This window comes from Electrophorus electricus, chromosome 1, assembly GCF_041902795.1.
Source record: "Electrophorus electricus isolate QZ-2024a chromosome 1, ASM4190279v1, whole genome shotgun sequence".
NCBI classification, from domain to species: domain Eukaryota; kingdom Metazoa; phylum Chordata; class Actinopteri; order Gymnotiformes; family Gymnotidae; genus Electrophorus; species Electrophorus electricus.
This window is the reverse complement of record NC_137497.1, coordinates 26,861,453-26,887,124: the sequence shown is the minus strand read 5'-3', so window position 1 is coordinate 26,887,124 and position 25,672 is coordinate 26,861,453. Positions and strand designations below refer to the sequence as shown.

At 37.1% G+C, this 25,672-nt stretch overlaps 1 protein-coding gene, 1 long non-coding RNA gene and 1 other non-coding gene across 5 annotated transcripts in view; 2 read left to right on the top strand and 1 right to left on the bottom strand.

Moving 5' to 3' along the window:
* Window positions 1-518: 518 nt before the first annotated feature.
* LOC145657842 (uncharacterized) lies at window positions 519-12,754 on the bottom strand. 2 transcript variants are annotated; one of them, XR_014123716.1, is made up of 4 exons: window positions 12,623-12,754; window positions 11,927-11,993; window positions 6,508-6,647; window positions 519-6,100 (listed from the first exon to the last, which is right to left on the bottom strand). It is a non-coding gene; the product is annotated as an uncharacterized LOC145657842 (long non-coding RNA). The 2 variants fall into 2 exon arrangements; XR_014123721.1 differs by lacking the exons at window positions 519-6,100; window positions 6,508-6,647 and adding an exon at window positions 7,153-7,204.
* Window positions 12,726-25,672, top strand: part of hip1rb (huntingtin interacting protein 1 related b) — a 46,236-nt gene continuing 33,289 nt past the window's right edge. Inside the window, exons 1-2 of one of the 2 annotated variants that reach the window (XM_081713952.1) lie at window positions 12,726-13,105; window positions 13,185-13,319. In XM_081713952.1, coding sequence (XP_081570078.1) covers window positions 13,236-13,319 — 84 coding nt within the window. In that variant the 5' untranslated portion in view covers window positions 12,726-13,105; window positions 13,185-13,235. The remainder of the gene's footprint in view (window positions 13,106-13,184; window positions 13,320-25,672) is intronic. The other variant, XM_035526652.2, reaches the window with a different exon arrangement.
* On the top strand, window positions 21,112-21,265 carry LOC113581622 (5.8S ribosomal RNA). The gene has a single exon (XR_003411080.2). It is a non-coding gene; the product is annotated as a 5.8S ribosomal RNA (ribosomal RNA).

The following is a 25,672-nucleotide window of genomic DNA, read 5'->3' as shown; positions in this document are numbered from 1 at the left end:
GTTAACACTGTTTCTTTGAGGCCAGAAGTCCATTAACAGATTTTCAATTACATAAAATGTGAACATTGCAAACTTGGTAAAAGAGTTTGTTTTAAATAGCAGAAACTGTTAACATGCTTTGAATCCTAGAAAGTGATTTCTTATTACACATTACATTTTGGTTAAAAACAGTATGTTTTGTACCATTACATAGTATTTAGTCCAATACAAGGCTTTTTAACAATGTTTCGTTGAGGCCAGAAATCCAATAACAGAGTTGCAATTACTTACAATGTGCATATTGCAAACTTGGTAAAAGAGTTTGTTTTAAATTGCAGAAACTGTTTACATGCTTTGCATTCTAGAAAGTGTTTATTTTTTATTACACATTACATTTTGGTTAAAAACAGTATGTCTTGTAGTATCACAGTCTATTTAGTCCAATACAATGCTTGTTAACTATGTATCTTTGCGGCCAGAAGTCAAAGAAAAGATTTTCAATTACTTACAATGTGGACTTTGTAAACTTGGTAAAAGAGTTTATTGTAAATTGCAGAAACTGTTAACATGCTTTGCATCCTAGAAAGTGTTTTTTTACTACACTTTACATTTTGGTTAAAAACAGTATATCTTGTAGTTTCACAGTTTATTTAGTCCAATAAAATGCTTGTAAACACTTTCTTTGAGGCCAGAAATCAAATAACAGAGTTTCAATAACTTTCAATGTGCACATTGCAAACTTGGTAAAAGAGTTTGTTTTAAATTGGAGAAACTGTTAACATGCTTTGCATCCTAGAAAGTCATTTCTTATTACACATTACATTTTGGTTAAAACAGTATGTGTTGTACTGTCCCAGTGTATTTAGTCCAATACAATGCTTGTTACCACTGTTTCTTTGAGGCCAGAAGTCCATTAACAGATTTTTAATTACATAAAATGTGAACATTGCAAACTTGGTAAAAGAGTTTGTTTTAAATTGGAGAAACTGTTAACATGCTTTGAATCCTAGAAAGTGATTTCTTATTACACATTACATTTTGGTTAAAAACAGTATGTCTTTAGTGTCACAGTCTATTTAGTCCAATACAATGCTTGTTAACTATGTATCTTTGCGGCCAGAAGTCAATGAAAAGATTTTCAATTACTTACAATGTGCACTTTGTAAACTTGGTAAAAGAGTTTATTGTAAATTGCAGAAACTGTTAACATGCTTTGCATCCTAGAAAGTGTTTTTTTACTACACTTTACATTTTGGTTAAAAACAGTATGTCTTGTAGTTTCACAGTTTATTTAGTCCAATACAATGCTTGTAAACACTTTCTTTGAGGCCAGAAGTCAAATAACAGAGTTTCAATTACTTACAATGTGCAAATTGTAAACTTGGTAAAAGAGTGTGTTCTAAATTGCAGATACTGTTAACATGTTTTGCATCCTAGAAATTATTTTCTTATTACACATTACATTTTGGTTAAAAACAGTATGTCTTGTAGTGTGATAGTGTATGTAGTCCAATACAATGCTTGTTAACACTGTTTCTTTGAGGCCAGAAGTCCATTAACAGATTTTCAATTACATAAAATGTGAACATTGCAAACTTGGTAAAAGAGTTTGTTTTAAATAGCAGAAACTGTTAACATGCTTTGAATCCTAGAAAGTGATTTCTTATTACACATTACATTTTGGTTAAAAACATTATGTTTTGTAGTGTCACAGTCTATTTAGTCCAATACAATGCTTGTTAACTATGTATCTTTGTGGCCAGAAGTCAAAGAAAAGATTTTCAATTACTTACAATGTGCACTTTGTAAACTTGGTAAAAGAGTTTATTGTAAATTGCAGAAACTGTTTACACACTTTTCATACTAGAAAGTGTTTTCTTATTAAAATTTGGTTAAAAACAATATGTCTTGTACTGTCACAGTGTATTTAGTCCAATACAATGCTGGTTAACACTGTTTCTTTCAGGCCAGAAGTCAAAGAAAAGAGTTTCAATTACTTACAATGTGTAAATTGCAAACCTCCTAAAAGAGTTTATTTTAAATTGGAAATACTGTTAACATGCTTTGCATCCTAGAAATTATTTTCTTATTACACATTATGTTTTAGTTAAAAAACATTATGTCTTGTTTATTTAGTCCAATACAATGCTGGTTAAACCTGTTTTGGCAACCCTGATGCACTGGGGAAAACTCAAACTAAAACTTCCCAAACAAAACCAGAAAACGGGCAGTACTTGAATGGCTAAGGGAAGCCTCCGGAGAGAGACAGACTTGAGAGGGAAAACTGGAGAGAGGAAGGGACATGTGAAAACACAGACACCCTCACAGCATACAAGTGAGGTGTAGCACCAGAGCTCATAGACCTCAATACCTTACATTACCAGATCGGATATTGGCTCAGAACTTTGGCAAAGACCCAGCACTGAATGACTGGTTCACTGGGCTTATATAAGGTCTAGGATGTTAAGCCTGTTTAGTGGTGTGGTTGACTCGAGGCCTCCCCCTGGTGGCCGGAGGAGGCCTCGGCCTGGTGCCAACCCTTACAGTACTCCTCCCCTCCTTGGAAGGGGCGGCTTCTGACGTCCCAATGCCAGCTGCACAATCTCACCAAAAAGCCCGAATGTGTTCACGTTCGAGGATGTGATGGGAGGGGACCCAGGACCGCTCCTCTGGCCCGTATCCCTCCCAGTCCACCAATTACTGGACTCCACTATGAACCCGCCAGACATCCAAGAGACGCTTGACTGGGGCCCCGTCCACCATGCGTGGACCCGTCGGGTTGGAGGGGCCCACCATACACAACACAGGCCTAATGTGAGACACATGGAAAGTATGGTGGACACGCAACGACAGGGGAAGGGCAAGGTGATAAGAAACAGGGTTTATGCGGCAAAGAACTTTGAACGGCTCGAAGTAGCAAGGGGCAAGTTTGCGGGTATAACCATGCAAAGGCAGGTCCTTGGCCAATAGCCAAACCCATTGTCCCGGCCAATAAGTCAGTGCTGGTCGCCGTCTCATCGGCATAATGTTTTTGAGCAGCTGTAGCAGATCAGAGGGCCTGACGGAGGGAATGCAGGGCTAAGCGGCAGAGCCTGACTATCTGCTCAGATGACTGGACACCCATGTCAGCCTCCTGGTTGGGAAACATGAGCGGAGCATAACCGTACTGGCACTCAAATGGCGACATGCCTAAGGAGGAGTGTCACAGGGTGTTGTGGGTTAATTCCACCCAAAATAGGTGCTCAGACCAAAAGGATGGGCAAGAAGAGACCAGACATCGGAGCCAGACATCGGCTCCAGGTCCTGATTAACTCTCTTGGTCTGGCTGTTGGATTGGGGATGAAAGCCAGAAGACAAGCTGGCTTCTGCCCCCAACAACCAAAAAAAGCCCCCCAGAACCGGCTAGTGAATTGAGCCCTGCGGTCCGACACGATGTCTCTAGGCAGCCCATGGTGCAACAGACCAGCAGGCCTTGTCCTAGGGTCTTTGCACTGAGCACAGATGCGACAGGAGTTCACAAATGCTCGAATGTCGGGTTCCATGCGTGGCCACCAAAACCGCCGACGGAGAAACTCAAGCATCCGTGTGACTCCTGGGTGCGCTGAAAGGGGGCATGCCTGTCCCCACTCAAGGACCTGAGCTCTAACCGCCTTAGTTACATACAGCCGTCCCGGTGGGCCTCCAACCGGGTCTGGTTCAGCTATGAGAGCCTGATGTACTGCCTTCTCAACCCCCCACTGGATTGGTGTTACGATGTGGGCCCTTGGGACAACAGTCGAGGGTGGAGCAGAGGGCAGCAAGGATTCCTACTGGCGGGAGAGGGCATCAGGTTTAATGTTCTTAGTGCCTGGCCTGTATGATAAAGTAAAATCAAACTGGGCAAAGAACAGTCCCCATCTGGCCTGGCGCGGATTAAGTTGCTTGGCCTGCTCTATGTAGTTTTTGTGGTCTGTCCAGACCAGGAATGGGTGTTTTGCCCTCTCCAGCCAGTGTCTCCACTCCTTGAGCGCAAGCTTGACCACCAGTAATTCGCGGTCGCCCACGTCATACTTTTGTTCTGCTGGGGACAGACACCAAGAGAAGTAGGTACAGGGATGCAGTCTTTTGTCCACTTCTGATCGCTGGGACAGAACTGCACCAACACCCACATCAGATGCATCTACCTGAACAATAAATGGAAGCTCTGCATCAGGGAGCCAGAGAATAGGAGCCATGATTAGACGGTGCTTTAGTTCTTCGAATGCCTGCTGGGCTTTGGTGGACTAGCAGAACCGACCAGATGCTTTCTTGGTCAATGCGGTCAGTGGGCTGCAATTGTGCTAAAGCTCTTCATGAACCTGTGGTAAAGGTTCGTGAAGCCCAGGAAGCGTTGGATCAGATGCACTGAGGTGGGTCTAGGCCAGCTTTCCACAGCCCACAGCTTGGCTGGGTCCATGCATAACGTGCTGTGGGAGATGATAAATCCCAAAAAGGAGATGGTTTGTGCATGGAACGTGGACTTCTCCAGCTTGATGAAGAGGTGGTTCTCGAGTAGGAGCTGGAGGACCCACCTAACATGAGTAACATGTTCATCTACCGTTTGACTATAGATCAATATGTCACCTAGGTAGATGAACACGTACCTGTCAAGGGCTTCCCTCAAGACCTCACTGATGTACTGTTGGAAGACGGCGGGTGCGTTCATCAACCCAAACGGCATGACGAGGTATTCATAGTGCCCAGAGGGGGTGATGAACGCCGTCTTCCACTCATCCCCCTCCCAGATTCTCACCAAGTTGTAGGCACTGCGCAGGTCCAGTTTAGTAAAAACAGAGGCCTGCTGCAGTGTCTCGAATGCTGAGGTCATGAGGGGCAATGGATAGCGATCCTTGACAGTTAGTTATTCTGTTAAGGCCCCGGTAGTCCATACAGGGGCGTAGCCCACCATCTTTCTTCCCGACAAAGAAGAACCCCGAGTCCACGAATGCCTGGAGATATGTTTCAGATGTTCCCCAGACAATTGCATCCTAGAAAGTGTTTCCTTATTACACATTACAGTTTAGTTAAAAACAGTATGTCTTGTACTGTCACAGTGTATTAATCAAATACAATGCTGGTTAACACTGTTTCATTGAGGCCAGAAGTCAAAGAGAAGAGTTGCAATTACTTGGACTGTGCACATTGCAAACATGGTAAAAGAGTGTTTTAAATTGCAGAAACTGTTTACACGCTTTTCATCCTAGAAAGTGATTTCTTATTAAATTTTGGTTAAAAACAATATGTCTTGTACTGTCACAGTGTATTTAGTCCAATACAATGCTGGTTAACACTGTTTCGTTGAGGCAAGAAGTCAAAGAACCGAGTTGCAATTAATCTATTCTCCCTGAATTAAGTGGACCGGACCACACAAGCTTTCGAGTGTGTGTGTGCACAGTGCCATTATGAATTGCTGGAATGGGAAATGTGTGTGTGTGTGTGTGTGTGTGTGTGTGTGTGTGTGTGTGTGTGTGTGTGTATGCATCTTACAGAAACAGAGGAAAAGGGTGTCCACAGACATGCTGTACACACTGAAGAAGCCTTGAGTAATCAAGTAAGCTCCCACCATCACTGCCTAAAAAAACACTAGTAGAAATACACACTGGGCCATCAGTACTATATGAGGAACTGCTTTCCAGAATAAATTTGTAAATCATGGTTATTACAAACAAAGTGACTTTACAATCACTGTCCACTGCCTAAAAAAGGAAACATTTCTACAATATGCTGATGTTTTGACCTCACACAGAAGTGAGTGTCAATTCTGAGGTTATGTCGAGTGTCAGTTCTGAGGTTATCCGAGAAGTGCAAGCAATATGTACAATAATGGGCAACCAGTTGTAATGCAGCAGCTGAATCTGGAAATTGTCATCTGGCAGCCTCATTCGCCCAGAGAAGAATTAGAACCTCTGCAAACATTACAGGGAATGTAGAAAAACTCTCAGTTACCTTCTAAAGTGTGTTGCTGTGTGCCATCATGCTCAGCATGTGATGAAGTGTACTATGGGTAATATACACATGAATTTACACACTCTCACCCACTAATCCACCACCAGCACCTTGCTGGAAAACAGCAGTGTGTCTGTAACAGTCCAACACCACCACCCTGTGGACAAAGGGACATGGTCAAGGACAACATGCTAAATACATGCTTGAACAACCAAACACATAAAATGATAAAAATATCCCTTTCTTGGCACTCAAGTCAACAAATATTTATACAAATTAGAGTCATTTTCATATGTGTTACATGCCCCCGGTTGGTGGCAAAATCAACAGGGTTGTAACAGTCCTAAGAGGAGTGTATGTGTGTGTGGCCTGTGTAAAATAGCCAAGGATGAGACCAACGCCAATAGCCTCTGTGTTTATCAATTTACTTGTACCAATAAAATCAATGGCGAGACCACATATTTCAGAACATAAGAACAATTCTAGTGAGTGAACATAAAGTACGGGTGGACATTGTGGACGGTGTCAAAGAAACGAAAATAATAAACCAGCTTCCCTGCTTACCGCAGCACTGCATACTTTCACAAAATGCCCTAAATAATAACTCAAGCATGTCCCATATCAGCGCTGCACACTTTCGCAGGAAATCCGCCTTTAAAGCAGCAGTCCCACTTCTCAGCCCACAAGGCTTCTTTTTGGTTTACCTGTAACAAGGAAAAGCAACCAATACAAAACACAAACATTCACACCTGGCACGTAACAATATGAGTATGTACTGATAAAGTCATTCATTTAATATTTTTGCCTTAAAAATGGAAATGAAAGTAATTTGTTCCACAACACCAACATTCAATAATGTGTGTGAAACATGTCCTCTGTGTGAGGACCAGTTAATATTTCTACTCAAGAGTATGTAAGCATTCTTGGCAGATACAATTAAATTGTCTCCATATATAGCAATCAGTATATTACCAACCACAAACAGCCTGTTGTCAGATTGTACACTCAGTAAATTTCACTCAGTAAATTTCACTGATCATATAAACACAATTGCATACTTTGACACTATTACCAACTTGTTTAAAAAATAAACATAATAAGTCATACGAATATACACAATACAGTATTTCATTTAGTTTTATCTAATACTCATACTAACAGACTAGACAACCTGTCACTGAAGGCACATTAAAACAGTTATTTCAGAAGTTACCTTTTTTTTGCACAGCTGAATATGAGACACAGCGTGATATAGGTGTTTCTGTGGAAGAACATGAGGAATTTTCCAGGAACCAAAAGCATCATCACAAATGTTTCATATCAAAATGTTCAGACCAATCTCAGCTCCCTTTGTAATGAGGTACCACTTAACCTACAGCACTGCATAAAGAAATAATATGGCTGTAAAGCTGAAAATATGAGGTCCAATTTTAGAAATGTATCATATTTCATTTGAAAACATCTTTACTTGTGAGAAATAACTGTTTACCAAGCTTTTACCAAACAAGTTTACCAAAGTGTTTGGTTTACAAAAGCAGTGAAATATATGAATAAAGTAGTATAGAAGTTAGCAATGTCTGAAATAACATTTTGTCAAATGTTTACTGAGTAAAAGTGTGGTCTGTCACTCTGTCACCAAGTCTTTGAGGGACTGAAATAAAATGTGACTAAACAATGTCTTTATATTACATATCAAGCTTCATGGCCTATCAATACATCTAGCTTTGTGTGTGCAAGTGAAAATGAGCATTAGAACAACTATATCCACAAAATGGCAAAAAACAGAAAATTCTCAGCTGCACAGAATGTATTCTGTATGGCCAAAAAATTCAGTATGGCCAAAACACACCAATATATCTATACTATACTACCTTACTTTCACACCAAAAAAAACCTTAACAATGTAAACCTTTACTAATGGACAGTCAATTTTGTCAAACAAAAGTTATGACAAATGTAATAGAAATCAATTTCATGAATTTTGCACAGAAGCAGTATTTAGGTTGCTAGCTATTAGAAGACATTGTGGCTAAATGTGACCATAGCTATCTAAGTCAACTATAATAGCGATATTGTAAAATGCATTTGTTTAGCCATCACACTTTTATTTTATTTCTGATGTGAAGGGTAAATCCTTAGTGATTTCATGATTGTTTATCAGTGTTTCACACAGACTGACACACAAATTCATCAAATCAGACATGGTGATTAGATGGATAAGACCTGAGTGACACATGAACACACAGATGCCTCTTAACTCTTAACTATAAACACAACTCTTAACTCTTAACTATAAACAACTATAACTTAACTATAAACTCAAAATTCTTAACCCAAAACTATAAATAAATGCAAAACTCTTAACTCTTACTATAAACAAAATTGGGCAGATTCAGGAAATGTTTGAACCATTTTTCAACACTGTCTTATTGCAAAGATATTATGCACCAGGAACCACAGGTTAAACACTTTGGGCAGCATGATGCAGATCTTGGGTTTCATAGATATAGACAATTAAGGTAAACTGAGACATTGATGAATCCCACCATTCTCACTCATTCACACAGGTTTGTTGACTGTAGAGCAGAGGGGCTCTGATATCTCAGGTAGCCTTAAGCTGTGCTACCTTCTGGCTCTCCCCTTTTAGTTAAGCTGTTATAGTTCTGATGGAGTCTCCATTGAACTCTGTTCATCATATGTAACTGTCCAGGTGTGGGATTTGTTTAAATTTAAAAAACTATTGACAAATGGGGCACCACCCTAAATAAAGGGCAGTAATCATTAATGATTAATTACTGAGGGTTAATTAATACTGTATAAGACTCATTCTAAAAGTAGTTCAAAATGTGTGCAGTGACCTAATACTTTTGGTTAAAATATACTTCCCACAGTGACCAGTTTAATAAATAATGTGAAGCTTATCGGTTAATTAATATCAAGAAAATTTAAACATTAAAAGGCATTGTAGAATTGGCTCGGGTATATGAAATTAACTTGCACCTTTGTACCATGAGAGAGGCATATAAGAAAGCATATAAGAAAGTCCGCTTTGTTTGGACTGCGCTGAACTTCATCAGAATCCACTAGGCCTTTGAAGGTGTTCCAAAGATGCTCACTGGTATCTAAGCTGTCTAAACCCCCACTGACATAGGCTACTACAAGACTTGATTTGCAGTTGATTAAATTAAAATTAGTATTTGTTGGCTAAACAGAACTAATCCTAATTCTATCAATGATAAAAACAAACTAATTTTATAGCAATGGTTTGGAGGTGAGCAATTGAAACACCTTTGACAAGTAATGCAAACTAACAGGAGAAACAAATAAAATACAGTTCTAAGTTTATATTTAGAACTTCCTGGTGCACTCAGATTTATATCAACACCATGGCTAAGACTACCCTACCACCTCCTGTTGTATTTTCTTGTATCCAAGATCTCAAACAGTGAATGAACACAAACTTCTTAAAACTAAACTCTTGACAAAACAGAATTTCTACCAAAGTCCAAAATCTCAAATTTGTCCAATTTTAAATTAAATCTGGATGGTGTTTTGATCAATTGCTCATCCATGGTTAGGAACCTTGGTGTACCCTTTGACTCCTCAATCTCTTTTGAACCCCACATCAAATCACTAGTCAAAAATACTTTTTTTCACCTCCGGAATATCGCTAGGCTTAAGCCCATGCTCTCCAAGCAAGATGCTGAGACCCTGGTTCATGCCTTCGTCAATTCCCTTCTTGACTACTGTAATGCTCTCTTTGTTAGCAACCCAAACAAAACCTGAGAATCTGCTCACTTCAATATTTCCAAAATTCAGCTGCGAGAATCCTCCTTCATATAAGGAAAGCAGCCCATATCACCCCTAGTCTACATCAATTACACTGGCTCCCCGTCCTTGAACGCATTGTTTAAAATTAGGATCACTTTCATTTGTGACCCACACCAACAATTTCTTTGGTGGCTGACTGGGTAAGGTGACAAGGTGGCTTTCCACAAAAACTCCACCAGGCAAAGATGACATTGCTGGTGGCTCAAGTGGTGCCCACTTCTCACTGTGGACAATATTTGTTCGCATACAGCATTCAACAGGAACTCTTTCTCCAGCAGGGATGACTTCTGTCCTCTTGCTTTTCTTTTTCAGGATTCTGATGTGACCACTCTTATGCTACTTTTCACAAAATGCAAGTGTTCTCATCAGCTGGCTGTAGCCAAGAACAGTTGAGTTCATTTCCAAAATGCAACCATGACTCTCTAAAAATTAATACATTTCCCCCTTTTCATCATTGTCATTCAGCCCACTGACAACAATTGAGTTGGGCACCTTGATGTTCTTAGCCAACACTACATCCATTTTTAAAAAGAATGAATTATACTCCAAGTATGGAAAAACAAAGAATATTCGAATAATAATTTTACTGCTTACATAAATTGGTTCTTAAAGCTATGGGTAGCCTGTAAATGAATTTTTAAAAGTACAAGACTGCTCTGTCCTGGAACAAAACACATCCAAAACACACACACACACACACACACACACACACACACACACACACACACACACACAAAACACAAACTGTCTAAACAGGAGTATTACTTGGCTTTACTTGGCTTTATGCCAACACAACAAACAAAAGTCTTCTAAAGTGAATTCAATCATTAACTTCCCTAAAACAAAATAAAAATAAAATACAATAACTCTCACCTCAACTCCTTATCACAAAAACAAAAATACAACAACAAAGCAAAAAGAACATGGCACCCACCCCTACAACTCCAAACAATATGAAAAGAACAATAAACAAATTCTAACACCACAGCACAAAGAAATAACAAAAAAAAAAAGTCCAAAGAACATAACATTCCCTTGACTGTGATTTAGACTCTGTCTATCTGGATTTGTCTGCTGTTTGGATTTCCTTTTCTGTTTTTTACACTGCTTCTGTTGTTTCTTTGGTTTGGTAATCCTACGGTTCTGGTTTTGACCTTGGCTTGTTGTTTGACTACATTTTTAGATTATTTTGTCAATCAATTACTTTTATCTGCAAGCATCTAGCTGATCCTGCCTCATTACAAATATCATATATCTTTTCTTTTAAAAGTTACAATTGTTCTGTTATTTGACATTGTTCCATTTTGTTTTTGCTGGACTTAAAGAATGCATAGTGTCTCATGCTATATTCCTTGAGCACTTGGAGCACTGCACTGGCATCATCAGCTGATTAATTTCTTACCTTTAGAACATTTATAGATACATTATTTGTAACAAAGGCTGAAGGCAGATATCCTACCCAAGATTTGAACCCAGGGCTGACAGGAGGTAAATGAGCCATCGGTTTTTGGCTTCCTCAGGGTCTGTTGGTTCCTGTAGGTTTGTTTTGGGGTTTTTTTATATGCATGTTTTTTTAGGATAAATAATACATATATTGCATTTTGTTTTGTGGGTATGTTAATGATTTACAGGTATATTCCCTTGAAACATAGTGCTCCTTAAAGAAGCTCAATGAGTACATTGTGAACATTAAAAACTGTAAACAAATAATATTGTTGTTAAACTTGGTTCACCCAGTTAACAAAAAGTAAAAAAAAAAAAAAAAAAAAGAAAGTAAAACCCCATATAAAACATCTTGGGGTAACCTATGACCTAGAATTAAAAACTGACACTCAAATTAGTGCATCTGTCAAAAGTTTCTTCCAGCTAATAGCAATCACAAAAATCATTCCTTACAATACAAGATCTATAAAAAGTAATCCATGCATTTATCTCCTTTCATTTCTAGTGAAGCCCTGAACAGAGTGGTCTCTCTAACATAGCTAATATGTTTATTTCACACCTTGCCCTTAGATCCTTAAAGTCCTCTTTGCAAGCTCTGTGAACACAACAGAAACTAGCAAAACTTTTTTTCTGCTACAGATACAAGAAGGGGCAGTTTAAACTTAAGGTGACAGGAATATAGTATTGGATCAAGAGAAAATGTACTTACCTGGGTTTTAAGAGTTAGTCCAATAGGGGGCACTATTTGATATTTTATGGTTGCTCTCAGGGTTATCCTGAAGAAGAAAACACTTAGACTTTACAGACTTTACAGACATACAGTTATGAGTTACAATAAAGTGCATGAGTTCTTAAAAAAAATTTATGTTTTCTGTCTGATGTTAGAGTATTCCTGTAAAAATAAGCATTGTACTCCATTTAAAGGAAGGACTGTTTATTTTAGGTTCTTCATTTTAATTTTGCTAGCATGTGTCCTGGTGTTCTCATTTGTAATGAAATCTAAATGTTCCATTAGAGAACATAGGCTTATAAGGTAAATCACATTATTGTTGCATAAACACATATCCATGCAAATATTTTTTCAACTACTTCAAATAACATATATATATATATATATATATATATATATATATATATATATATATATATATATATATATATATATATATATATAGTAGCTGTATTATTTTCATACTCAATTATAATTTATACTAAAAAAGCTTTAAAATGAATGAGTTAGACATGTACATTCAAAAAGAGTAAGATTTGCTATTTTACACATTACCTTTTATTGTGGATTTTGCATAGAATATACTTTTATAATCCTAAACCATAAAATGTTATTGATTATTTGTTTGCATTCATCACTACAGTAAATCTGCTAGAACTATTACGTAGCCCCTACCTTTTCCTCAACTTTCTCCTTCCATAAAAGAGACAGCAGTGGGCGTATCATCACGCATGACGTTTTTTCAGGAGCTCTGACGTTTGATGGCACCCATGGTACGTCTGTGAACGAGTCCGGCGAAACCTTACTGACAATTTTGTTGTAGGGATGTAATAGAAGCGAGATGCTCAGTCTCTTTCTTGCAAAACGGCCGCAGTTTGAGTTCAGCAAACGTACGGCCGAGCGAGCATCCAGAAACGATCTCTACTGAATGTCTGCTTGTCCCTCATGACCTACAGGAAATTGCCCTTACATTGTTGCTGTGTTGTTAAGCGTCGGCTGTTCTCATCAAGGTTTCGTTTTATCGGTGTTAAATTTGTGGGAAAGTATTTTTAGATACGCCAAAGGATGAATTCAATACGACAGGTGCCGTCACGGGTGAAGAGTAAAAGGACGGAAACTAATTTAGGAGCAGAAAGAGAGCATTTTGATAAACAGCAGGTAAGCTATTTATAGGCTACGTTAAATGCTCTGAAATGTTCTGTCTTTTGAAAATTGTTATAGCTCACTGTTTTGCTAGTGTTGACGAAAAGCAAGGCAAATTATTCGATGACTGTTGCCGAAGAAGGTTATGATTCGTAAGAAAATAGCTTACATCAACCACTCAAAATCCGTCTTGGTTCTGTCTGAAAATGGAAGGCTCTTCCTGCTCGAGGTAAAGAACACGATCGCCGATGCTGTCGGTAAATTATTAGCGTGAGGTGTGCCAGATTGTTGTTCACAGTATATGAAATGCATTCTGTTGTATCTATTATTCACATTTTGCGTTATTTGTTGAGCAAATTTAACTGCAGGGCCACTTACTGCAAAAAACCGGTCTGACCTGTTTATCGCGGCATTTAGATGTGAGATGGTGGCACCTGTCTGAGGAATTTCCCTAACCTGCATTGTATTTCAGTGGCGTTGAAAGGTAAATCGAAGCAGATTAAACAGAACCACTGCAATAATGCCATAGAATGCAATAACGCTTAATGTTATTATACTCTGTCGGAAGTTTCCGCTGTAAGATACATTTGCACAGGTTTCACTTATTCACGTTAAGTTTGTATTATGGTAGTGAACTGGTAATTCATGGAACTGTATTAGTATCTTTAATTTTTAACCGTTGAAGTGATTGTTATTTTGGACACGGCTGACAGTAGTTTGCTTTTCTTTTCTTTTCTTTTTTCTTCTTTTTTCAGTGATACTTTTGTTATATATGGCTGCTCACCAACACTCTTCGTATTCCTTAGAAATGTATTTGTATAGACAATATAGACAAATAAAACCTACATTACCATGTGATACTATAGTCTGCAACCCACAAATAGCCCCCATATACCTGTCCCCAGGCTTATCATCCTCCCCAAAAATTCCATTGGATCATTGCTGTATCACAGTTGTTTTCACTTTTGGGTCAATGGATAAATGACCAAAAAACCAAGACAAATATTTTGGAAACTAAACTGCATTTATAGTAGCCTCAGATTATAAAACGAAGAGCAAGTTTTATCTTCCAGATTAAAAAAGACTCTAATTATTGGAACAGCATTTACATTTAGTGTCACTATACAAAACTTTCATTGTAAAGCATTAAAACTGCTTTATTTGTATTTAAAGTTCTTGCTAACTTCCACCAGGAAAAAGATGACTCACTAAAATTCCATGCCTTTCATCCAAACCATGCTGCAAAACCCTCCCTTCAAAGACAGGCTTGCCTAGTACTTGGCCTACTAGTATGAGTATGAGCTTCAAGCAAAATATTTGATAAGAGTGACCACCACCTTATAGAGAAGGTTCCTGCTTGGCTAGAACAGCTGGACAACGTAGAAATCTTTAATTGCTGACAGCCTAGTGTAGTCACAGACCTTTCCTTTCACACAGTATTCACACATTTAGTGATTACTGTAAGAATGTAAATAGACCAGTTTGGAGAGGACGTCACGGTGACTTCACTTGCAGATCCACGTGCATTGTGATGGCAAAAAAAAAAAAAAAAACAACCCAGCAGAAACAAGTCAAGCAAAGAGTGCGAGATCCACAAAATAATGACAAAAATGTATTGTTGTTGGCTGCCAGAAAAGGGATGGAAAAACAAATGTCCATTGTTATAGAATACCATCAAGGCCCCCTTTCAGGCAAAATGCATATGTTTATGGTTGTAGGCTATTAAATGGATAAACTCTTATTAGTCCTACATTAGCCTCAAAGCATGAAAATATTTAGAACTATAAGCAGAAATAACATTTAGCAGCAATTTTTCTAATGATTTATGTTGTTCTAACATGCATTAAACAATGAAAGAGTTAATAATAACCTAGCCATGCAAGTGCAGCTTGCCATCAATATACATCTTGATTTGCTTACGTATAGCTGTATGTTTTTTTTTTTTTTTGTTTTTTTTTGGGGGGGGGGGTTCTGTTTTGTTTTTTGTTTTTTGTTGTTTTTATAGCTGCTAGGTAGAATGTTGGTCTGTAATAAAAAAAACCTTCTGACAATGACAATGGGACTGACCTCAAAATGCAAAATTATATGCAACGTTATTCGGCTGATAAGTTAAAGGGTTAAGTTGTTAGTGTATGACAGTTGTCACCACCCTCATAGGGCTGATACGATCAACATGGGAGATCTGGGAGATCGACCTGTCAATAGACAAGTTGGCAAACCATTAAAATAACTGGTGAAGGAATCTGCATGGTTCATATTCCTATATTCCTACACATGACACTGCTGTTCTATTAACAGCTAGCCATCCCTTTCTTCAATAGCATGGTAATCTCAAGTCACAGTTGCTGTTGTGTATAGTATAGTGGTTACTGTAAGTGTGCTTGTATGATCTCCTAAAGATGGAGAAAATTCATTCTTGTAATTTGTAGAGTGTAAATATCACAAGGAATGGTGTTTTGCATTTTGTTTAGCTTTGTGTTTGTTGCTAGATATTTGGGGTAATCGATCTACAAATTCTTATAGTAATTAAATTAACTAGCTAATTTTGCTGTACAAAAGACAGGAAGGGGCCGTGTGCTGTCAGGGGTGAAATGATGAGTTGGGTAACTACAAAAGAAAGTCTGGTTTCAGATCAAAGGGCACACTATTTGACATAAATAAACCCGTTACTTGGAATGGCCAGAGGAGTGGCCAGGTTTGACTTTGGGGTTGTAAAAGCTGTCCTTGGCCATGAGTTTAAGAATGGTTTGCTGAGGATTTAGTAAACATGCCTCTTTGTCCATGGCCCCCTCTAAGTGGAATAAAAGTTTGAGATTTGAGGTTCCAGTCTTTGGAACCTTCCTATATTATACTGCTTATATACTACATTGTTCTACATATGGTGTATATGTAGACTGGGTAAAAGTATCATCATTTTTATTTAAATCTTTGAGGGAATGCTAAGGGTCATGGTGGTTAGTAAGATAGGTGGTTATAGTGGCTTCATGGTGCTAGTGTACTATTCTCCATAGAAACCAAGCATCTAAGGGAAGTGTGTAGTGATGGGAGGTAGCTCATGCGATCTCTCCAGAGAAAGGGAGTAGACAGTAAGCATACGAAGGAGGAAAACCGACGCCTCTAGAGAGCACAGAAGGAATTTCTCAATGCTGAATAATGCTTATGTACCTTTTTGTGTAAAATCAGTGCACTGCATTATTTTTATCACCCAATAACCTTCTAATTTTGGTTGTTGTGTTGCAAGAACAAATGAAGCATTGTCTATGCCTGTACTGTACTGTTTAAAATTTTGTCTTGGTTTGATTTGTAATCCATACTGTATTGCAATATAACCTACTTGTTTAACCTCCTTTTTGCCTGCAGCATATGCTGGTTCAAGCTTTTTCAAATCATTTCCAGAAAAAAAAGTAAAAAACATTTAATTAATCCAGACATTTTTAAATCAAAAAGCTATAAATACATGTTAAACATGTATGTATTTTTGTGTAGTTTTCTGTGTTGTCTTAGCAGATATTTGTATTTTTGTAAAACATTTATTCTGTAAAACTTAGAATACCAAACTCTAGATCACAGAAAATCAATGTATGTGACTTGTCAACAACCAGTAGCTAAGCACTGAGTTATGCCTTCCCTTTTGGAGTCCTTGCTCACCTATTTGGAGCTACGCACCTCCCATTTGTAGGTTGTCAAGCCTGCAGTAATACCCTACCATGCCCATTAGGTTCAGTGACAGGGTTTCCACCAATCTCAGTCACAAATTAATTCACCTGTAATGCTAATTTGGTGAAGCTCGTTTCTCAAATTTTGGATTTTAGAAGCTCAGTACTAGTATAGCTAGCTAGATTTTACAGCATTTATTAAATAACACGTAACTAGCTGCATAGCTAGCTAGTGTAGTTAATTAGCCTCACCAGGCTAGCTTGCAATGCTAAGCTAATATCTTACCTTAATAGCAGAGTGGTAAGCATTGAATATCAGTAGACAGTGTTGGGCTTCATTCTTTCTCACTGAGATAAATACTTGTCCATGTTTTGACACACATTCTCCATGTCCTAGAATTGTTGATGGGTAAGCGCCTTGTTAACATTAGTTTATCAAGATGCTTGAGCCTCAAACAACTTACAGTACATCTATTTTATGTTTTTAATTGCATCGAAAAGTTTGTTACAACCAGTAATGTCATTGTTCATTCGATTTAAACCCACATCATGTCCAATTAAGATGTGAGTGCATGAATATCATGAGAGTTTTACTGTGATGTCTAGATTATAATTTAACTTTTATACCACATTACTAAAACTGCATTATCATTTACAGAATATAGCAAGAGTGAGGCCCTGTCTCCATCAGCAAGATTCTACTATAATGCTTATATTTATATTGGTTGTGTGTGGGTATGTTTGTTTGTTTGTTTGTTTTGTTTGTTTGTTTATATATATATATATATATATATATATATATATATATATATATATATATATATATATATATATATATATATATATATATATATATATATACAAAATATAAGCTTGTGAAATTTTACCATGAATACTAGCACGGTTTTTGTCTAAATGTATGGAAATTCAGCTCAATGTCCGCCAAATATGAGTAACAAACCTTTTACATTTGGCACCATATACTATCTAATAGTTGCCAGTGAGTATCTATGCACTGTGTAGGTGTTTCTATTAAATTGATTTCTCAATGGAGATCTGTGTTTATTTACTACCCATGTGTTCTTTTTCTGCATTTCTCTGTTAAATGGCCTGGATTTAGACATGGTACACTGTAGACTAGTCCGTAAATTTAATGTAATTGCAGCTATGCATTTTCAAGTCTGTCGGATTCATGTCTGTAGAGTCTTTTATGGCTTGTTTCCAGTACTGGAAATGGTGTGCCAAGCAAATTTTAAAATATGAATACATATGTATGAAAAGTTTGTCGTATGTTCCTTTTGAACATGTTTCATGTTAGTTGTCCCATACTATGTTGACAGAGGAAGTTCCTGGAATGCTAGTCATACCTGGCAGTCACGTTTCTGTTTCTTATTTGTATGAACATGAATAAGGTAGCTAGTCTTATCAGCTGATATCGCTAAGCTGATGTATCAGTTAGCCTCAAACATTTATTTTTTTCAGATGGTTTCAGTATCCAGTAAAGTTTATCAATAGACTTTGCCACTAAATTCCATCATTCCATTTTTGCCTAGCTCTTCTTTTACTTAAAAAAAAAAGTTTATTGTTGTTTGGAAGTAAATTTTGGCTTTGGTCTCATTCTGAATTTTTTTTCATGACCTTGATAGCCATAGTTGGTGTGGAGGTTGGTGTGTTGAATTAGGCTGATAAGGACCAACAATAAATTGCTGTATCGTGGTACCAGGCAACCCAGAATAAAGCCTAAGATCAAGGCTTCATAAAGGGAAATGCACCCAACAGGGAGAGTCTGGCATCTGGGAAGAGAGAAACAGGTATAGCAAACTTAAAATACACTACCCTCCGAAAATATTTAGCTAGGGAGGATATTCTCTCTTGTTCACTCTCTCTGTATCTGTGTCTCTGTTTCTCTTTATGCTTATTTCTTTATGCTTACTCCTTTCTATTTACTGTATGTGGTGTTTATTTCCCCCATTTTCACATAGCAGATGTATGGGCAATTTTATCTTGTTTCTATTTATTTAATTCCAGTGATAACTTAGAATTGAGCTCTCCAGTGCTCTACTGCCATGATTAAAATACAACTTATAACAAGTCATCTTATTATGCTCATAATTTTTCTCCTTTCCTAATGTCATGTGGAGGTATGAACGTTATGTTGTGTTAAATAGTCTGTTCCTGCTTTTGACCTCCTTGAAGGTGGTAAGGACATCTGCTTTTTTTTACTCCAGATAGTACTGAATGTGTTGTGTGCTATGATCTTTCCAACCAGTAATGTACTAATCGGTTGTTGTATTGTCTGAGAGGCCTTACCACAGATAGTATTGGGTGGGTTATGTGTCATTTCTGGTTAGGTTAACCGCTTTCACTTTTACAAGCTGTGTTGGTGAATAATAGTAGTCCTCTCTTGTAAGTATCGTTAATTGCATATGTGGGACTGAAAAAGACCTAAAACCTAGTAAAAATTTGGATGCTCACATGGCTAAACAGCATGGCTTCAGGTTTGATATTGCTCTTAATGTTCTTGATTTAGCGTTCTAATTAAACAAAATTGCTTCTTATTTAACTTCTACATACAAGTTGATAATTTAGGATTAAATGACAAATTGTGTTCATTGCCCCTTGTTTCAGTATATTGGTGAATTCAGCATTGAATTAGTCTTCTTTTTTTTAGTGCATTGCTTTAAAAAGTAAACTACAGATGCTGACACTGCTTTGAATTTTGTCAGAAAGAATTCCAAGACAGCCACTCTAAAATGTTTTGTTTTTGTTTTTTTTTCTTAATAGCTCTATCTTTAGGGAACTGGTGCAAAGTACTTTTGTCTTAGAACACCACATGTATAGCTTGTCATGTTCCTTCAGTTTTGTTTATTAAGTTTCAGATACATAAACTGATTTAAACCAAATTACCTTATAAACACATAGTCCTTCTGAAGGTTCAGAGATTTGTTGGTGAGTTACAATTGTTCAGCAATGTAATGTTTGTATTAATCTTAGTTGTTTGAGTGCAGTTGTCCTTGCAATGCTGTGTTGTGCCTTCAGGATCCAGATTTTCTTTTTTTCATAGTCTGGAGTGTTCAAGTTGGTTTAATCTTAGTAATTCCAATTGCAGACATCAAATTGAAGGAAATTATTAAAGGACTACATATTCACAGCTCTGTCATTTGCACAGTCAGTGCAACACAGACTCATGAAGAAACTTGGTGTCAGATTTGCTCTTATCTGGGGAATGTAACAAAAAAAAAATCATTTTAACTTTTAACATTTTAGTAGAAATTGGGTAGAGTCATTATTGACCATTGCTTTTTTTTTTTTTTTTTTTCCCTTTCCACTGTCTGAATGCATTATAAAGGTTGACCACAATGCTCACTGGCCATCTGTCCTAGTCTGTGTGTGTTAGTGTGTGGCACCCATCTATATCAGCCCTTAAACCCAAATGACAGGTCCCCCCACTCCCCAGTCTGTGTTGAACAGTTATCCTGTTTCCTGTTGCACCATGTTTCTTGTGTTGTTAATGGGCAACACTGTTTGTTTATTTTTAAGATTTTTATTATTAAACCTATTCCACAATTAAATATTTAGTATTCTTTTAGCTTTCCTTGTAGAGTAGATAGAGCAAGGTGCTACCAAGTTTACAGTCATGGGTTTGATTCACAGTGAGCTCACACCATCACACTGATAAATATTTACAACATTTGGCAGATCCTCTTATCTATGTATGCTCCCTGGGGATCGAACCAATGACCTTGGCGTTACTAGCATCATGCTCTATCTGGATGAGCACATCAAACAATTGCTGTAAATGTAATGTGTAATCCATTATTGCATTAAATACAATAACAATTGTATATACTATAAAAAGAAGCTTAACTGGATTCGTGAATATCCCAAATGGATTGATTTTTTTTTTTTTGTATAATTTCACTTTTGTGCCACTGAATTATATTAAGAATTTCAGAAATTGTAAAAGAAAAAAAATTTAAAAAATTAAAAATACTAAATGAGCTAAAAAGATTTCATGTTATTATATTTGTCAGTTTGGTCACACCCAAAAAATCTGAGACCTGAACAAACTAAGTACGAGTATACCACTTGTTCATAATGTTGTGTAGGCTTTATCTAGAGAGACCACAAACAAGGTTATGTAAACCCAACTTTTAAGTGGCTACCATATTTTATGAAGCCACATATTGTATGAAGTATTAGAACAAAGTGTGGCACTGTCTTTTTCTAGCATGTTTTGCCCTAAAATCTAGCAGAGACTCTGGGTTCTGAAATGTAGTTGTTCTTTTTCATTGTAGATGTGGTAAAACTAATGCATTTGTTACTTTAATTGCATATTTAACACTGACAGTAGATGAGAGGCTCAGAGCTTAAGAGTTGATCACTTGGCTCGTGCATTGATGAAGGACGCAGCCAGCTGCGAGAACTAATGTGAATTGCAGGACGCATTGATCATCGACATTTCGAACGCACATTGCGGCCCCGGGTCCATCCCGAGGCTACGCCTATCTGAGGGTCGCTATTCCTATCTGTCGGACCTGCCTTCTCAGGCAGGACTGCCTGTGCTGAAAGAATATAAAATCAAGTAGCATTATACCTTGGCCACATGTGCTTTACCTCTAATCAGATTGATAATGATCAATGTGATCCTTGGAAAGGATCAAGGAAGATCAGAATATTTAGGATGTACTAGCATTCATATTAAGCATTCCAGCAATTGATAGTAAGTTCATAAACACCACTAGACTTTAAGGGTTAAGCTCAGAAAGATTAAATTTCCTGGAAACTGGGGCAATAGCTTTTCTTCATGAAGAGGAGGTAGTGCCCATGGAGAGAGAGAGATCGAATAGCCTGTATGTGGGACTAGGCTCCATTCATTCTACTTTGAAGTCATATGTATCAAGTTAAGTGGAAAAATAGGCTGAGCTTGGTAGCCAGACCTATTTGGGTATACCATGAAGTAAGATCAGCATAGATTTTTTTTGAGGAAGGATGGATACACTAAACCAAACCTTTCAAGTATCAACTGATGTCACAAAGGTGGATTTCAACTAGCAATCTCTGCACAGTTTTATGCTTGTGCATTCATGTTTTATAGGCAAATAAATTGGGTGCTTGCTGTGTAATTAAATCTTAACCTGTGGAACAATAAAGACCAGCTCTGCTGCACATATACACTGTAGCCCATCCATTGCCCTAAATCATGCAGCTAGTACACTTTGTTTGACTGATATTTCATAAATTTCCCTATGGGGATTAATGCTACTTAGTAAGTCGAAAAAGATAATGCAAGAAAAACCCACAAGAAATAAGCATAAATCAGGAATGCCTAAATGGATTGTTTAAGCATTAATAAAAACGGGTACCATTTACTTCTCCTTATTGAAACCTTCTGCAGGATCTGTTGGACTGCTCTTTATCTAATCTCTCCCCTCAGACCTGTTTGAGTAACCCTATTGGAAGTGTTTACTTCAGATGACAGCCCTGCTTTTGCAACAGTAATATTATAATGTACCTTATTATGACCAAAAAAAAAATCCTTAACAATGAGTTTGAATATTACATTTAAAACCAGATTTCTCTTGCTTAATTAAGCTAAATCAAAACCTGCCCCAGGGCAGGTTAGTTGTGGAGAGCATATTAAGTATATACAAGTTTGATGTTACATATTTGTTGTTTTTAGTGTTATTATTTATTGTTTGCAAATTAATGGCTGCAAAAAACGTGTTTGGCTTTATTTACTTGCTGTTTCATGTAATGTTCACTACTAGGAGAGAGACAGACAGACAGACAGAAACAAACATGAGGCGAACAATGCTTTTAGCTGAAATAAAGTAAATAACTAAAATGTAGGCATGCATCTGCACTTTACACTATATGATGTGATATCTGGCTTAATACTTTTAAATTGTTTGTTAATGTAAGAGTCATTGTGTATAAAAGTAGGACACCTGTAATTGGACAATTTGACTATGTTGATTTGTTCATTGTCATGGGCCTTGAATGCATTGTTACTGAACTTGTCATGTGCGGCAACTGCCTTCTCCTTGAAATACATAACTGAGTGTTCAAATTTGTTATACAATCTGTCAAAAATCTCAGATTCAGTATCCAGGCGTCATTTGACAGTTTCTCATGATCTTTGATCCTTGCCTTGATCTCAAGCAAAAGGTCAAGGCAACAAATTACTGTAGCAATTGTCTTAACTGCTGACAGTACTTAACTACATTTTGCCTTAATATAATTTGCCATTTTACTTAAATGTCAAGTAAAGCCCACCACCTTACCTGCCAGGGTATGTTGATGAAAGAGATAACTCCAACATGCACACTATTGTAATTTCAACCAGTTTTATCATGTACAAACCTTTTGAAAAATTTGTATTTTATTTTGCTTTAACATTGACTCATGAAGTATTTTAGATTTTTGCCACTCCAACACACAACACTGTGGAAAAACACCTTTTTTTTCTAAATTAAATTAAAATGATGTAAGCAAGAAAAGTCATAGTAACAGTGCAACAGAAGGCCTATTACAGCGCTAAAGAAGTTACAAATGAGAGAAACTATGCATGAAAAACCAATAGCATGCATATTTCACTTGCCATGTAGCAAGAAGATTGTCAAAATCTGATTGAAGTTGGAATCTGCCCAAAGGTATATGAGGGTCTATGATCTATTATGACCAAAATCTAAGTTGTTAACCACAAGGCTTCTCTCAGCATTTGCTTTAAACCTAACATTGCTGAGTACATCACTGGGGTGAAGCATGGTTTTGGCAGATCATGCTTTGGGCATAAGTCTTTTCATCAGGCAACAGAAACATAAGGAAAACTATAACGCGATGATCAGGAAAATCTGCTACAATCTGCCAGAATACTGTGACTTGGAAGACTAATAAAAATTCAAACAGAAAAGTAACTTGAAACATATACTGAGCGGCGTTAAAACCACAAGGTTTATGTCCTGAAGTGGCCCAGTCAAAACTCTTGGCTCACTATGAAAATTTCAGTTTAAAATCATCTGGCTTCAACTGACAAAAAGTGGATAAAATCACACAGCATTGATAACTTCTAAGATGCAGTTAGGGCTGTGATGCCAATAAAGTTGCAACTGCCCCTCTTTGCAGTGTCATGCTGACTGAAGCCTGCTGAATATTGTGCATTGTTCGAGAAACTGTAATGAAATCTGCAGAGCAAAGGAACTACTTTTGAATTAAAGTTGTACGGGACCATGTTAAATATGAATATGAACCACAAGCCTGGAGCAGTACATTTCTATACATTTTTGGCTGCCATTTTCAGTGTTGCTCCATTGTCATTTTGTTCTTCACAATACCTGCTGAGGTTTGGGCTGTGCAGGTCCATGTTAATATTGCCTGGATTAGAACATAAGATGGTGTATGCAAATTGAGTTTGAAAATATTAATGAGACAAGACGATTATGAAACAATTTATGATTTTGGATTTGGCCCATTTTACCACCCTCTTTTGCTTGTGCAGAATTTGCTTTTGAAGGTGACAAAATGGTGTGTGAGTCACCATATGTTAGTTCAATATACCAAATTCTCATTATTCATTGCTAAGGTAAATGCAGTTTACCAACCCCCGTTGGTAAAGTCAGACAATCCGAGTATTTTATTTTGAGAGTGCAAGACTATATGTTTATCTATTAATCTTTCAATTTGTGCTGGAAGTAATAGGTTTTTACCGTTGCTCACCTTCACAATGCATCTGCTTTAGTTTCAAACTATATAGTCTGGTAGTCATATCATTGCCAAACAAGCACTTTGTCATTTTGTCTTTGGTGCTAAAACCTTCGCTATAGTGATCTGACTGGTTAAAGGTGGATAAAATAGGTTTCCTGCCAGTAAATGGGAAGCATTGTAAATGTAATTATCATTAGCATATTTATACAGTTTTTCTAAATATAAATATTTATACAGTTTTCATAAATGAGTGCATGCAATTTTCAAGTTTCCTTTGTATATTTGTATGCTCAAATTCGTGTCTCATTGGAGGGTGTGTATATTTGAGCATATTACTTAACCTCAAAAGTAAATTAAGTTGCTTGCTTTGTGGTTAGGTAATGAAAAATTATGAATATCACCAATATCAGTAATTGATGGAAACAAGTAATTGATTGTTGGAAACAAAGTAGTCCTAGGACCTTTGCAATATACTCACATATTTGGTATCGAAATGTTTGCAAGACATTTCGACTCAATAATGCTCAGAAACATGCTGACATTTTTACACTGTATATCTGTACATATCAATGCTTCCAAGGTGTGCAAAATCAATCTACACAGCTGTTGAGGAATTCTTTGGGTAATTAAACTAAAATTTCTTCCATTGAGACTGAGCAATTTGCTTAATGCTTCATTAGCTTAATAGCACTACATCTGCATGATTTAGTGTGTGTTTAAATATTGTGTGTAAATATTATGTATATAATGGCACAAAAGGGCATGTTCTTTGCAATTTACATGTAAGAGGCACCAGTGCATTGGCACTTGATTTTTTTCATGTAACTTTCATGATTTGTCCTTAAATCACAGCTTGTTTCCATGTTTTCAAGAGTCCAACCTAGAGTAGTTTGTAGGTCATTCATGTACTCCTGTATATGCAACTTTGATAAATAATTGCCAGTATGAATATCTTCACTCTACCTGCCTCACATATAAAGTTACTTGTGGTTTTGGGGGATATAGATTAATTAGCCCATTTGATTACTTTTTCCATTTGAAGAGCCAGCTGTAGGAAATCTGTAATGTCTCAGTGATGAACTGGGAATAGGCATGGTCATAGAGCCTTGTGAAACTTTTGCTATTTCTAGGTGTATAAAACTTCCAATACAAAAGCAACAACAAAGTCACCAGCACTGTCAGTCAAGCGAAACATTGAGTTTGATATTGTTGATAAGAT